This window comes from Leptodactylus fuscus, chromosome 4 (assembly GCF_031893055.1).
Source record: "Leptodactylus fuscus isolate aLepFus1 chromosome 4, aLepFus1.hap2, whole genome shotgun sequence".
In the NCBI taxonomy this organism is placed as follows: Eukaryota; Metazoa; Chordata; class Amphibia; order Anura; family Leptodactylidae; genus Leptodactylus; species Leptodactylus fuscus.
In genome coordinates, this window is record NC_134268.1 from 43690142 (window position 1) to 43706233 (window position 16092).

A 16092-nucleotide genomic window follows, 5' to 3' on the forward strand; every position below is an offset into this window, starting at 1 on the left:
TATATTATCCCTGTGTGTAAAGAGACCAAAATAATCATAAACTTTTCTGAACTTGTTACTTAAAGGGGTATTCCCATGCACATAATTATTTTTAAATTTGTAGATAATTAAAAGTTAAACATTTTTGCAAACATAAGTAATTAAAAATTCTTCAAAGTTTTAAAGATTTCCTCTAACTTTCTTAGTTGTTATAGTCTGTTATCTTGATTGGTTGCCATGGTTATGACCACTAATGCAGAAACTTTCTAAGGCCAGAAAATCAGCCATGATGTCCTTATTGTGGCCGGGATATCTTCTGATCCATGTAGTGTCCCTGCATGATAACCCAGCTACAATAAGAAAATCATAGCTGGGTTCCTGACAAGTCCCAGACCATAGAAAGTTTCTGCATTAGTGGCCATAACCATTGGCAACTGATCAAGATAACAGACTGTCACCACTAAGAAAGTAGGAGAAAATCTTTAAAACTTTGCAGAATTTGTAATTACTTATAGTTGCAAAAATGTTTAACTTCTAATTATCTACAAATATAGATATGATTATATTCATGGGAGACCCCTTTAAGCTGTTCATGGTAGGTTGGAGGCCCCGTTACAAGTTTTGCATTGAGGCCCCAAGGTTACTAAGTGTCCACATAACCTACGAGCACCTGTAATATCCTCATGTATGAGCGTGTACTATATCTGTGTCCACATGTATATGTGGCAGTGATATAACACTACATGTAAGTACATTATCACATTGTGAAGTAACATAGCAGCCCCGCAGTGATATTATACCACATACAATACACACTGATTCCCTCTATTACACACAGCTGCAAAAGTTTTGTCGGTTCAGCTGTTTTAGTAAAGTTGACAGAAAAAAAAAAAAAAGCAAATGGAAGTCATTGAGCGAGGCTGTCATGCCTGAGCTGCCTGGGCTGGGGGCGGAGAGGAAGGTGGGGATGTCAGGCTGGGAGTGGAAGGCAGAGCAGTGAGACTGGAGTGTGGACTTGTTACTGCTTAGTACCAGGCAGCCAGCGGACATGGAGAGTACGGAGCAAGGTAAGTGATCCTGGCGGATACCCCTGTAAACTGTGCACTCTGAGAAGGAAAGGGTTAAAAGAGCGTTATACTAATAACTCTATCCGAAATAACTATTCTTATCGGCTGAATTTTTTTGGCAGGTCTGGTAGCTACCTGAAGCTGTGCACTACTACATTGTATACATTGTGCCGCTAGCATGTTATAATATGGGCTATCCTTTTACCTCCCTGTGGGGTATTAACTCCTTATGTCTGGGATGGGACAGGTGATCCTGGTTTTTTAGGTTTGCACATGGCGGAATATGTTTTGCACATATGTAACGTTGACGTGTCTCACTTGTTACACTTGTGTATCCGCTATCACATGTGACACATCTGTGGTTTTCCTCCGTTTTTGCTTTGTATAGTTTAACCAAAGTTAGTTCATCCCTGACAAACAGCAGGGTTATGCCAGACTGCAGGAATATGGCTCAGTACATAAGTGCTCACTCCCTTTTCTTAACCCTTGCAACATCTCGCACCTGTCCCCTGTCTCCTCATCCATCCCATACCCTCCAGCACATTGTTTGTGATGTCTCTCCCCTTGTCTGCATGTGCTGACAGCTGTGGGTATAGACTGGGTTGTGACACAGCCTCCTCCTGGGGAATGCTAGTGTCTGGCATACGGCTCCATGGCGTGTTTATTGAGCGAGCCGTCTGTATTCGTGTACAGGATTTTTGGAGTTATGAAATGTGAATTCTGTATAAACATATTTTACGCCTACGAGATCCAGGAGGTTTTAACCGAGGGATTACGTATGGTCTGTGCTTTGTACACTACTGGTATTCAGTGAAGTACAGGCAGTCATAGATATTTTAATGGTTGTTACTTGGTTTTTTTTGGTACTGTGGTGTTTATTGTCAAAAAAATTGCAAAATTTTATCCAATGCTAAGACTATATGACACATTACGGCATGCTTGTCCATATCCTGAACATAGCAATTCAAATGAATGTAGGGTCACACTGCAATCCCACTCCACTACAGTCAACGGGCAGCCAAGACTACATGGCAATTTTGGCTGCGACTCCTGTCATGAGACCAAAGATCATCAGATTGCCCTGTGACTTCTCCACTAATGTGGAGTCACATTGTGACCCACACTGTCCAGCCACGAAAAGTCAGACATCACCTGCACTAACATTAGTGGAAAAGTCATTTACATGGGACTTAAGACTTCAGACCGAATGTTTGCACCCAATCATTGACCCACATGAACGCTTACTTATCGAGTTTATTGGGGCATAAAATGCCCGTTGGTTGGCAGAACTGCTGACGTAATTGAACTGCATGGGAGACAAAACACTGGCAGTAGTGAAGGTTCCACCCCCATGCTGTTTGCGTCGGCCCATGGAAAGGCCAAATCAAATGGGTGTCAATTGACAGGATAGATTACTAACTAGTACACGCTGTGCCCAAACCTCTACCTGTGTAACTGAATTTTTACTGTCTTTCCAATGAATTTGATATTTCTGATGGCATTAACTAAAGTCCTCCTGATGCGTCGGCTCCGATTTGGTGGGGCCTTCTCGTTACTTGCGAAAGAAAATGGTGAAACTTCATTTCTGACTAATCCACCTGGAATTTTCTTTCCTTATCTTATAATGACTAATATTTTTTTTCTCCTGCGGTGATGTTATCTTGGTATAATCCTGCATTATGTTATATAATCAATACAGGAAATTCAGGCTGTAGCGGTATGTATAGTGGACAGAGTGGCAGTACTTGTTCTTTAGACGTTACATTTACAATTGACATGAAACACGTCTACTATGTGATTTCAGCAGGAAGACTCCACTAGACCTTCTAATGTCTGAGGGAAGGATATAAGTAACGGTAGTGGATCGGTTACCAATGGTTTAGCTGATGATGGTCTGTACAAAGGACAACAAGAGCGGATAAGCCAATCTAGGGATCCACCCAAGAACTCCACCAAATATTTCTGGTCTCCTGTGAGTGTGACCATTCGTGTCCTCTGATTTTGACGGTATTATATGGTGCTAGAAAGATTATTGTGCATCAAAGTCAGCTTTGCTGGTATCGCCCCGGTGCCAGAGATATCAGTGCTGTTAGTTTATTTACAAATATCCCATCACTATCAGAAAGACCAACCTTATAGCTTGGCGTCATCGCTGGGGTGTGAAGAACGCCCCCGCGACAGTACAAGGCTATGAAAGTGTAATGTCATGGGGGGCCGTTCCTGACCGCCCAGCGTTGATGCTAGGCTCTAAGGCCCAACCTTCTGACAGTGGAGGGATAACGGTCCCAAAATATTGGTCTGCTTTCTAGTGGTATATAATACTAAAGATGTCAGAGGACGTGAAAAGTCCTCTTTGAGAAAAACACATTACAAATGTTTGCCATTGTCGTTAAGATTAACCATGGTGTCGAATCGGAGGGGCCATATTTTAGATGTGGGACAAATCCTGAATCGCAACATGTGCACGAGTCTTGGAGCTAGTAGCAGACTATACTATGAAGTACAAGCACATGTTCACTTTGGGAGTTGCCTCCAGTTCCTAATATTGTAGCAGGTGGTTGTTGCTGTCAGTGAAAGGATAAGGATTATAAAAGATTACCTGAAACCTTTCTGTCTGCCGTCTAACTAGGAATTATTAATATGACATCTACTTATCTCTCACACCAATGCAAGAAGGACTTTTTGGATTCTGTATTAAGGCCACTTCTATGTCCGTAAGTGACGCTTAGCATTTTACTGATATTGCATTTTTTACTACAATGATTGACACATCACTATGGACGTTTGATGCCAGTTAGATCACGCCAGGTATTTACTTTGTTTTTGCATAGTCAGTGGTAAGAACTTATATAAACCAAAAAAGTTAGGTATCGGGTGCAGCTTCTTGGTGTCTCAATTGTACATACCAGATTTTCTAAATGCTTGGTTAGACATCCTCCTTATTTATTACTCAAACAAGACTACCACACAAAACAGATTGTCTTAAATATCAAAAATATTCTTTATTAAGTATTATTAAAATTTGAACACAAAAAATAATTTACATACACATAGTTTTTTGGGGAGATATAATAATCGATTAATACCAGAGATCAGAATCTGGTGTAAGGATGGTGGACAGCCATAATTCATATGTAACTAGCATAAATAGGGTAAAGTTCACATACCATAGGTAACATCATTATTTTAAGAAGGGAAAAAACATTTCCAACATGTCCATACAAAATGTAAACCTTAAATGGAACCCACCTCAGTAAAAAAAAATCCATATAGACAATAATGATAGCTAGTATCCACACATATCCTTACCAGTAAGAAAACGCCCGACGCGCGTTTCACCCACCTACCAGTGAGCTTCGTCAGGGGACACTCCTTATTTAGAAATGTTCTACCTGGGGCAGAACATCAATCCTTAGTGAATTTTCATAATTCTCAATAGTATTTGCAGGCAACAGGACAAGACCTCCTGTTTACACAGAAATCCATGCTAGAAAAAAGTCACACTGTTATCATGTGACTTGCTTAAGAAGGTAAATATGAGGATAAGGTAAGGCGCTGTGAGTAGACAACTATTACTTAGAAGAGGATAGGCTTTTAGGCCATATAAATTGAAAAAAAAAATCTACGGGTGCGTCTTTAAGTTCACATAATATCGATCCTTCTGGGCTTGAGAATTCTTCTTGTCTATTAGTCGTTTTGTTTGTGTCCTACATCTTAAAATTGACTGAATATGAGTCATCAGCTTTTCCCATGACAATACAGTCTACAAAGTGATGCATATCGGGCAGTTTGTAACATTCATAGTGAAAGTTTCCCATTTACAGGGACTTCCCCTTAAAATGTCTTCATCATTGGGAAGTTTTATTGTGTACAATGTGGCAGATTATTTGCATTGCATTAATTTAATTCAACATAAAAGGTTTTGATGGTATTTTTTTATTCCCAAGTGTGCTAGTAGTGCTGGACTTATTGGGGGGAATTTATCAAGGCTAGGCTAGCATTTTGCATGTAAGATTTGTCTGCATTATTAAGAGGTGTAAGTCCTAGTAAATTTGTCGGGCCGACACATCCCCAGCCCTGGTTTGCCTTACTTTTTACTCTGCTTTTCCCATTTTCATAAAATGGTGTTGCGTGGCTTAGAAAAATCAAGGTAATTAGAGATGAGCGAACACTGTTCGGAACAGCCGTTCCAAACAGCACGCTCACAGCATGCTCCCATAGAAATGAATGGAAGCGGCTGGCACGTGGGGGTTAAGCGGGCCAGGTGCTTCCATTCATTTCTATGGGAGCGTGCTGTTCGGATCGGCTGATCCGAACAGTGTTCGCTCATCTCTAAAGGTAATGTGTCTTTGGCACAAAAAAGAGGCCATGAGCCAAAGATATGCTACAACTACTCCCATCTCCGCCAGTATTCTGGCATAAAAGGGATAGTAAATTCCCTCCAATTCGAGAAGTTACTGTTAGTAGAACCAGCATGTGCTGACCGTTATTCAAGGATTTCTGTGAAATCCACATTGTCGGTTTCTCTATTGTATCAGACTCTTGTATAATGCAGGAAAGCAGAGTTTGGGGGATCGCTACGAATGGTTACATTTAAGGCATCAGAAAAGTGATTTTGTTGTTATATGAAGGATCACAATATGACACCAGAAAAACCCTTCTAAGTTTTACAATGCCCAATATATAAAGGTTTGTAGCACCCGCCCTAGCCTCAGCTTTACTGTATTATAGTGTCCAAAAGTCAGTACTCCAGTGAGAAGTGATATACAGATTTCTACTGGCAATAGAGAAACAGAGGCCTGGATTTACTAACAGTTGGTGCATTGACACTACGGGTACGCTGACTGATTCTGAATGTTAAACACGTTCAGAATCAGCGAGTATAAAGAAGATCCCATTCTTTTCAATGGGAGCCGGCATACGAGCGCTCCCCATAGAAATGAATGGGCTGCTTTTTTCTCTACGAGCGCTCCCATTGAAGTGAATGGGAAGCGCTCGCATGTACGGCTCGCTCGCTTCCTATATCTAGAAACTGAATGTTATTGTTTTCCATGACCATACAGGCAACAAAGTGATGCACGTTGGGCAGTTTATAGCATTTGAGTGAACGTTCCCCATACATGGGGAGTTACTCTTAAAATGTCACCATCGCAAAGGAGTTTTAATGTGTACAATGTGGCAGATTATTTGCATTGATATAACTTTTTGTAGATTTTTTTTTTTTTTTTAAGTGCTTTACTTCTTGTTTCTAGTCATAGAAAATACTGCATTGAGGAAACTGAAGGTTTGTGCGTGACATATTGGTCTAGTGAACCATTGATGGTAGTGAGAAGAACAACCTCATATTAGCTTGTTGTCACACAACTCTACACATAAAGTACACTACCTAGTGTCATGGAGTGTGTTCGCTATGGCCCTACAAACAACCTGGACTTCCGAATCCTAATTTGTCATGGCATATGTACACTATTGATCTACCCATGTCATAACCTATTGATATATGCTGTGAGCTTTAGAATACAATTATTCTGAGCCGTCAAAAACTGGGCGGCCATGCCAGCGGCCACAGATGCCACTACAAACGCACTGCTTGAGTATTCTGTGGTAGAAGTGGCATGGGTTTCTAGGGTACCACACAGTCATTTAAAGGAGTTTTGCTATTGAAGACACTGTAGATGGGGGATAAGAGTCAAATCACTGGGTGTCCGACTGCCGGGAACCTTCAGCAATCAGGAGAATGGGGGCTTGAATGCCCCCTGAGACCACCTTGTGTCTGGAGCAATAGTGCATTTGTGTGACCAGTGTGCTATCCACGTCAATGGGGTGCCATAGATTAGTCCTCACAGCCCCATACACTGACCTGTGATACATAGATGTGTGTATGGAGCATTAAAAAAAAATATTGGTTCAGTGTGTCAGTACCATAAACTGGCTACTTAATTTATTGTGTATAAAGGGATGGGGGGCATCCTTTAAGGGTGTAGGTTTAGGCATCTATATAGAAAAGGGTTCTTTACAAGTTAGAGGAGTCAAAAGCAATGTCCTTCCCCAAGACACACTAATAAACTTGTAAAGAATTAAAGGAACCCTATAGCAGCTGGCCCAGTATTTTCGGGCCATGTCTCAGCCACATTATGATCGCACCGTGCAATCGCACCTTAATAGTTGTTGATCTCAGTAGAAGGAATGAAGTACGATCTTGATAAAACCTCATATAGGAATACCTCCATGTGTGACTTGGATCATAATTTAGATTTCTATGCATTTTTCAGTGCGTTGTCTTGGCAACTGAAGTTTGCAATTATGTAACCATCATTAAAAAGAAATCTGTTCATAAAACAAGTCTTTTGTATTCTGATACAGAATATCTGAGTCTAGGAGTCCGTGTAGTCCTTGTATCTCTCCACAGCGGCCAGAACCCATACATTATACCGATAATAAGACGTAATGAGGGCTGAGAACCAGCGGACATCGTGGGATGGTGGTGACGCCAGGCTACATGTGTCTTTGGGAATTGGTCTTTGGTGAATCCAACATATTCCTGGGTTTTTGGTTTATATAAAGTGATGTCATAACCTAATATATCAGCAGGGTGGCTTAGTGGTTAGCACTGGTACCATACAGCGCTGGAGTCCTGGGTTTGAATTTACATGTTCTCCCCTTGCTTGTTAGGTATACCGGTATTTGAGATTCATAATAGATGACATATGACCTCTGGATAGGGGTGTAGTTATAGGTGGTGAAGAGGTAGCGGCCTCCATTGGTCCCTCTGCTCCATAAAGTATACCAGTTATGTCAGTGGATCAAGGCAGGAGCCGCGTTACGAATTTTGCATTCCGACTCTGGGGACCCCCCCCCCACCCCCCACCCCCACACACACACCGATCCAGAGAATAAAGGGATTACAGTGTAACTGTATTGCATTCTGAGTTTTCCTTGCATAGCGATGCTCTGAACCATCAAGGAATTGCTGCTAGCCCATCCACTTGAATGGGGCCACAGTGCAACTCCTTGCACAGCAGGTGGCCAGGGGCACAGCTATACAGGGAAAGTCAGTAAATGAACACCGCACCAGCGAAACAATACAGTCCCTTCATTCTCAAGATCTTGGTGGTTACCAAAAGTCAGAACTCTACTAATCGTAAAGGGATGACATATGAAATGAAGGCATATTATAAGAATAAGTTAGAAATAACCCAAGATAAGATCTATGGATAGACTAAATGTTAAAGAATTGTCAGGGTGGAGGATGTGATTTTACAGGGGTTGTCCATCATTGACATGACCAATCCTACTGTATAATGGTCAGGCTGCACTATTACACCATGGCTCTCCCTTAAATGAATGAGGTCTGAGCTGTAATAGCGACTCGGCCTTTGCACAATGTAGTAAACCCTCTGCTTTCTTCTCTATTCAAAAACGTATGATCCGTGTGGGGCCAGGGGTGTTGGACCCCCACCGTTCTCAAATTAATGGCCTAAGGACAGGTCATTAATTGTCTGTCTTGGAAATTGTTGTAAAGGGTTTGTTTGGCTTAGAAAATTCATTAAAGTAAAAAAAAAAACACAAGCAGGTAAAACCGCTAGGGCCAATGGGGGTACATAGCGTCCAGGGGCCTAAATCCAAAGTCATCAGCAGGCAGCACTGCAGAAAATACCAGTGGAAGAATTGACTCCTCCACGGTTCAAGGATGCAAAGTTTTAGCTGTTTGGTCGGCCATTCTTAAGCTTCGTTGCTGCTTCTACACTTGCACCAACCACTGGAACTATTAAGCTGAGGGCACATGTTGTTGAAACACGGTTTGTTTTTTTTTTTTTTGTTTTTTGCATATTTTGTTGAGCCAAAGCCAAGTATGGCTAAAAAAGGATTGGGAAATATATATAATATAATAACTAGAGATGAGCGAGTAGTATTTGATTGAATACGACTATTCGATCGTATACTCGTATCGGTCGAATACCACGCAGGAAAATTCCATTGAATTCAATGCAAAAACCTCCTCGTGCTCCTCGTCCTGCTACTTCCTAAACTTGGAGGATCCAATGTGTCGAACTTTGGTTTCCATGGAATCCGGAACAACTTTCCTGTTTTTTCCCATAGACTATAATGTTATTCGATATTCGATCAAATACTACTCGCTCATCTCTAATAATAACTTCTCTTCTGCTTCTGATTTGAACCTGAAACTTTTGGAAAATTCAGGTTGTCTCTGGTTCAACCCAACTGGTTCGCTCATCTCTGGTCCTAAATCCAAAATTCTGCAACAACCCCTTTAACTATAAAGATATTGAATCACCTGTTATTGCATATTTGTTCTGAAATGTTGTTCCTGTTGTGTAATGGATAGTATGTGACACCGACCTGATGTAACACAAGTATAGAATAAGCGGATACAGCAGAAGTAATAGCACGCAGCAGCAGACCATAGGCGACCCGATGTGAAATGTAACATTGACTAGAAATATCGGACATTCTCCAAGCAGGGCAGGGGTCGCAGCAGGACAGATTCAGGAGCAGGACGGATCACCTGTTGGGTGGTTTCCAAGGTCATTAAATAACAATAATGGGAGACGAGAGGGGGCACATTATACATTGCTGGGAGGCGAGAGAACTGAACGGGGAGAATTGAATTAGGTTTTTACCAGGAAGGTAATGGCAGAAATAAATAATAACTGAGAGCGTTGACATTGTTAGTATTACAGTATCTATACGTGATGACCTGACCATTATTTTATTATAATACACCTATCTGCCTCCTCATAGCACAGAAATGACCGAGGAGCGACTTGTGAAGCAGCCAAAGTCTTGACTAACAAATGCTCCCTGCAGTTACCTGGCAGGGAAAGCCAAGATTATAGAGCAGGAAATGAATGAGCAGATCCGTCTTCCCCTCTAATATGACCACTGGGAGAATAACCCACCATGTTACTGCATGTTGTGCGAGGGATAAGAGTGTTTGCTCATGTGAGCCGCCTCTCATCGCAGTCATGTGAGGGCTGTGGGTTTAGTAGACGTGTCTCGGCTCTGGCTGATAACATGGGGTGGGTGGGGTTGGCACGAGTTCTTTTCTTGCTGCCAGTAATTGTCCGGCCTTTGTTGACTCTCTTGCATGAGTGGTCAAGTGCATCATTCTGGTTTTCGCTCTCCCTTTATAGTATAAGTTGCCTTGATCATTATTTCTTGTTGGCCTAACCATCTTGCAGAATTTATAATGGAAACACAATCTACTATATGGTCACTGTCTTTGATCATATTTAACCATTACACTTTTTTATGAATATTTATGTTGCTGATGTAGAATATTATAAGGTGCGGGAATTATGTTAAGCATTAGATAAAATAACAGTTGGATACGAGTTCTTCTAAGTGATATTCATGTTTGGCTCTGAGGAACATGTGAGCAGCTGTCAGACTCTACTGCTCATCACATAAGGGGAAGTCAGTAGCATGGGGAATCAAAATTTAGCATGGCTCATCCCCTTTCTTCACACCCAAGAACAATGTCTGGTAAGGATTGTGCCAGGGATCATAGACGTAGACCCGGGGATAATACACAAAACGATGTCACAGTATAGGAAATACTTAGAAAACAATGTCAAAGTATAATACAGCCTATTGCACAGGGTGACACACTGGTGTAGGGGTAATGTCCAACCGCAGAACAGAGATGTTGCAAAAAGTGATGTCACAATAGCGAGCTAATGTACACAATGGTTGCATAATACAGGCATCATGCACACAGTCTTGTCACAGTACAGGCATCTTGTACACAGTCATGTCGCAGTACGGGCATCATGTACACAGTCATGTCGCAGTACGGGCATCATGTACACAGTCATGTCGCAGTACGGGCATCATGTACACAATCATGTCGCAGTACAGGCATCACGTACACAGTCATGTCGCATTTTGGGCAACATGCGCACAGTTATATCGCAGTATGGGCATCATGCACACAGTCATGTCACATTATTATGCCACAGCTGCAGGAGACTTGTACTATAACCAACCAGAAATGCAAACCTGTATTATATGTAATGACGTGGTTGCCCAAAAAAATATGCTTATTTCTAAACGCAATACATGCAGGGTATGTAACTATATGTAACATTATTAAGTTAACCATACGATACAAAAGGGGAGGGTCATCTTTAAAATGGATAACATAAGATAATCTTTTAATAGACCCACAGTGGGGAAATTTCAGTATGTTACAGCAGCATAGTAATACAGATACAGGATAATACACAGTAATATATTACAGAAGTACATATACCCTAAAAGTATAATCTAAAACAATGAACCTATTTTTGTTAATTCTCTTAAAGTACTTTGAGATATATATTATTATTCTGTTATATGGCCTTGAAGGAACAATCTTCTTAGTATTAGCACTGACCTGGCAGCTATAAATCATTGAGTACATAGTATTTCAGTATACTTGCTTGCATTTTGTTCTGTAAGCATCTATTTGGTACAAGCGTTTGTTGTGGTTCGTAGTTTTCAATTGCTGTTTATACGTTCTCCAGGGCTTCATTTACTTGTTATTGCGCCATAGACAGGAAGTCTGCGAGCTGTAAGATATAAAACCTGTGAAAACAGTTCCTAGATGTGGATAACATGTGCAAAAGGCGCTTTATGCTGTTATATTGACAAACCTGTTCATCGAGTTTAGTTAACTACTAAAATGCTGATGCGTTCTCCACTAACTGGTTCTCAGAATACTGTGCTTCCTTATCAAGATACTTCATATGCAAAACGGGCTTAGGGAAGATTCATACAGAGTTTTTCCAGGCGGATTTCAAGGGGGAATCAACCTTGAAAACGTCCCCAAAATTTTCCATCACTTTTCAGCTAGAGAGGGCAGAAGGTCATGATGCTTCTTATCTTCAGACAGATTCCGCCTTGCAAAGCCCATTGAAATGTCCACAGGAGTCCCTTTTGCTGACAACACCCCAAAGGCTGGCCATGTATGAACTACTGGCCCAGATAGTCTAGCAATGACAAGGCCTTGTTTGAAGTCGCTCTAATCACTTTATTGTATAATGCGGACGTGCACTGAAATTGATCCATGGAAAACTTGCTGACATGATGTTCTGTCGCACTGCATTGTCATTTGTTTAATACAGGGAAGGTTCAATCCTGAAAGGGCACATGTCTCTAATAATGTGGCCATTCAGTGTGTATAGCCCAAGAGTTACACACAAGACTATTTGGCTTGGCAATATAGATTCATTGCCCTAGAACATAGGGAACGGTATAATGAAGATGGGACATGTCCCATGTAGTATTTTGATCAGGACTGACATCGGGGCCTTCTTTCTACTTTATCTCCTTTGAATACACTTTCATAGAAAAGGGAACTTACTGGCTGCACATAGAATAAGATCAGTAATGTCCAACACAGGAGGAAATGTCTCAACTAGTAATTGCTTCAGAGTTCGCATTGTGACCAGAAAAAAAAATCATCATCTTCAGTATGTACATTTAGAAATATTAATGCTTTCTTGTGGGCCCTGTCCCCGACGGGTGGGCCCTGTCCCCGACTTGTAGGTTACATTACATTACATTATAACTGACTAGAGAATTAGCACTATATAGTACTGTTCAAAGATTTTAGGTAGGTGTGGGGAAAAAAACTGCTGGAAAGTAAGAGTGCTTTCAAAAATAGAAGTGTTAATAGATTATTTTTTCTAAATCAACAAAATGAAGTGAATGAACAAAAGCAAAATCTAAATTCCATCTATATTTAGTGTGACTTTTGCCCTTTACTTTCCATCAGTTCTGCTTGGTACACTTGCAGACACTTTATGAAGGAATCAGCAGGGAGATTGTTCCTGCCATCTTGGAGAAGTAAGCTCAGATCTTCTGTGGATGTAGGCTTACTCCAATCCTTCTGTCTCTTCATGTAATCCTAGACAGACTGGATGATGATGGATCAGGGCTCTGTGAGGGTCATATCATCACTTCCAGGACTCCTCCTCCGAAGGATGGTAGAAGTGAGGGAGCTCAGGTGACTACAGCAGCCAATTTCCGGCTTCAATGGTCAGTTGTTGGGTACCCATGACGTCTGTGCGAATACAATATCAGTATTCAACACATGACTACGTCGGTTAGAAATTGGAGTGTTATAAAATGGAAAATAGTAAAATGGCTCAGGATATTTTCTGATATGTATTCCCACCATCCATATGTGAATACAGTCAGAGGCACACCACATAATTACGATCACTTTACTTAGAAAGCTCTTCTTGCCAGTATTTGCTTTCCACTTGTAAGAAGTTGGCAGAACTGCTGGAATCTAAACACTTGCTTGTTTTTATTCTCACTTATAAACCTGGCAGACTGTTTGGTTTTACTTCCACTAAAGCGGGCCATTTAGATACCTGTCGGTCAAATGCTAATTCAGCCGACAACTATATTGCCAGACTTTCCTATATTGGAAGGGGGGCAAAGCTGTTGCCCAATACTTCGGATTGCAGCTAATCTCCCCATGAATAATAGGATAAGACAGCTGAGAACCACATCTCCTCAATATTTGCCTTCTGGGGAGGGGTTGGAGGTTCCCATAAACATTACATGACCATCTGAACACATTGAAGAAAGCAGGTATATACGCAGCAGCTGATACGTGTGTGGCAAGCTTTATGTGCTCCTTGACTGTGATGGATCTCGTCTGCCTGAATTGATCACTGTGTTTCTAAATCCAGCAAACCTCTCTTATACCAATGAGTAGAGATGAGCGAGTACTGTTCGGATCAGCCGATCCGAACAGCACGCACCATAGAAATGAATGGATGCACCTGGTACTTCCGCTTTGACGGCGGCCGGCCGCTTAATTCCCCGCGTGCCGGCTACATCCATTCATTTCTATGTGAGCGTGCTGTTCGGATCGGCTGATCCGAACGGTACTCGCTCATCTCTACCAATGAGCAACTGTTAAACTATCCCGGTATACAGTGACAGTCCCCCTCCCCATAGCCCAGTATAGGCTGACTGCCCGCCCACCCCTTCCCAGCCCAGTATATGATGACTATTCTGCCATCCCAATATCTCACGCCAGAAGTAAAAAATCTGTACAGTGAGTGATATGTTATTTTACATGGACAGCTTACTTTACAAAGGGGCTATAGGTAAGACTATAGCTTGGAAGACCAAACCAGGTTATGGCAAGCAGTGGTCTGTCATTGGAAATCAGTACCGGTTATTCTAAAAAATGTCTTATTTCTGCATCCTCAATACTATGTTAAATACATTTGTCAAAAAAGGTCAAAATATTGTAGATATGACGTCTTTATTGGCTAACCAGAAAATGTTTTGTAGTTGGCCAATAATGCTATAAATCTTACAAGTATCTAGCATTGCATGATCTATTCTGCTTGACCTGATACGGCACCATTTTTATTCCTATACTATTTCCTCCATATTAACATTATCAAGTATATATCAGCCAGAACTACATATAGAATTAGGTACGTGGTCTGTGCTCGATGAACTGCTCCCATTTCTATGCCTTTAGGGCTTATAACTCCTTAGAAGAAATCTCTGACACTTCCCTTTATAAGGCAGCTAAATTTTTTTACTGAATTCGGGCCAAACATGTTGCTGCCTGCTGGTATTACTTGCTATCCAAATGGTTTATCTCTTAACAGACAAGAATATTATGCATGTGCCAGCTTGTTCAGGTATCTAGAAAATGAGCTGCCAAACTACTAAAAGTTTCTACAATTTATTTTTAAAAATAGAATTGATGCATAAAATATTGTAGAACTTTAAGCTGTTTGTATAGAGTCCTGTTCAAGGGTCTAGCTTGTACGCCAGTACCTACCGTAATTCCATGCTGTTGCTGTGCCTGACTGCTAATGTCGGTGCCATAGACATTGAATGAACGTCAGGGGGCATGCTGGACCATTAGCCCAGCAGTCGGACCCCTACCAATGTAGCATTCATAATCTAACCAGTATATAAATGATAAAGGGATAACTCAGCCTAAACCTTTTATGTGAACACTTTCCTAAGAAAGTCAATCAGAGATGTGAAGAAATATCTCATAAAGAATTTTTTGGGAAATAATAACCATTCATTTAGGTTTGCAGCCTACAAGCGCAGAGATCTTTTAGTGCTAGGATAGGGGCCACAGATTATGGCCTTAGGGGCTGTGTGTTTGAGACCTTTGGTGTAAGACTGAGCTCTTATGCCCAGATAATGAACCATGTAAATTACTGAATGGCTCTTCTAGCAAATATAGGTTGGATTCATCTGTTCTTTGGGTCCACTTGGGGACCTGAAAAATGGAAACCTAATCTGCTTAAAAAGCAGTTACCCATAGAAACCCGTAGACCCCATAGGCTATAATGGGGTCCGACACATGTGCGCCAAAAAAATGCAGAGAGAAAATTCCTGCTTTTTCAAGAGGAATGGGGTAGGAATCCCCAAATGTTCACACAACGCAAGTATGAACCTATAGTCAAATAGCTGTGAGGTCTGTTTATACAGGGTGTCTCCTCAAAAGAGATCCAGGATAAAGCTGAATTTTACAAATGGAATTGTAGTTGTAGCTGCAATAGGAGCGGAGATTATTTTAAGCCCTCTATTTTTGGGAGTTATGCACCAATGCATAGCCCATGCCTGATAATGTATAAAGCCCCCGTCAATTACATGACAGCTCTTAGCCTGGATCTCTTTGTTGGAGGCCCCCTGTATAACTTGCTGCACTTGCATCTAGCCTGCAGAAAGTGAGATGACGAAATAACCACTCTATTCTGCTCCGAAAACAATAGTCTATTTGTCTTCTGTTTGCCAAAGCTGCTCTCTTACTGTACGCCTTGTCACAATATAGATCCTTTCTTTGGCACTGAAGCCGAGAATGTTTACAGTGACACAGAGATCAATGTCTGCCTGTCAGTATATTGTTGCCTGTCCCGTCTGTCATACTGTTGTATTCTTGCCGAGGAATGTTGCCTGCATACCAGGACACTCCTATACGTCTCCCACTTCTAGCTGCGGCTGCAGGCTACTTTGCAAAGCAAGGGCAGATTTCATTGTG

The 16092-nt window shown here is 41.4% G+C and overlaps 1 protein-coding gene across 1 annotated transcript in view; it reads left to right on the top strand.

Moving 5' to 3' along the window:
* Positions 1–915: 915 nt before the first annotated feature.
* The window catches only part of LOC142200252 (tumor protein D52-like), a 135190-nt gene continuing 120013 nt past the window's right edge, over positions 916–16092 (top strand). Inside the window, exon 1 of the mRNA XM_075270473.1 lies at positions 916–1046. Coding sequence (XP_075126574.1) covers positions 1028–1046 — 19 coding nt within the window. The 5' untranslated portion in view covers positions 916–1027. The remainder of the gene's footprint in view (positions 1047–16092) is intronic.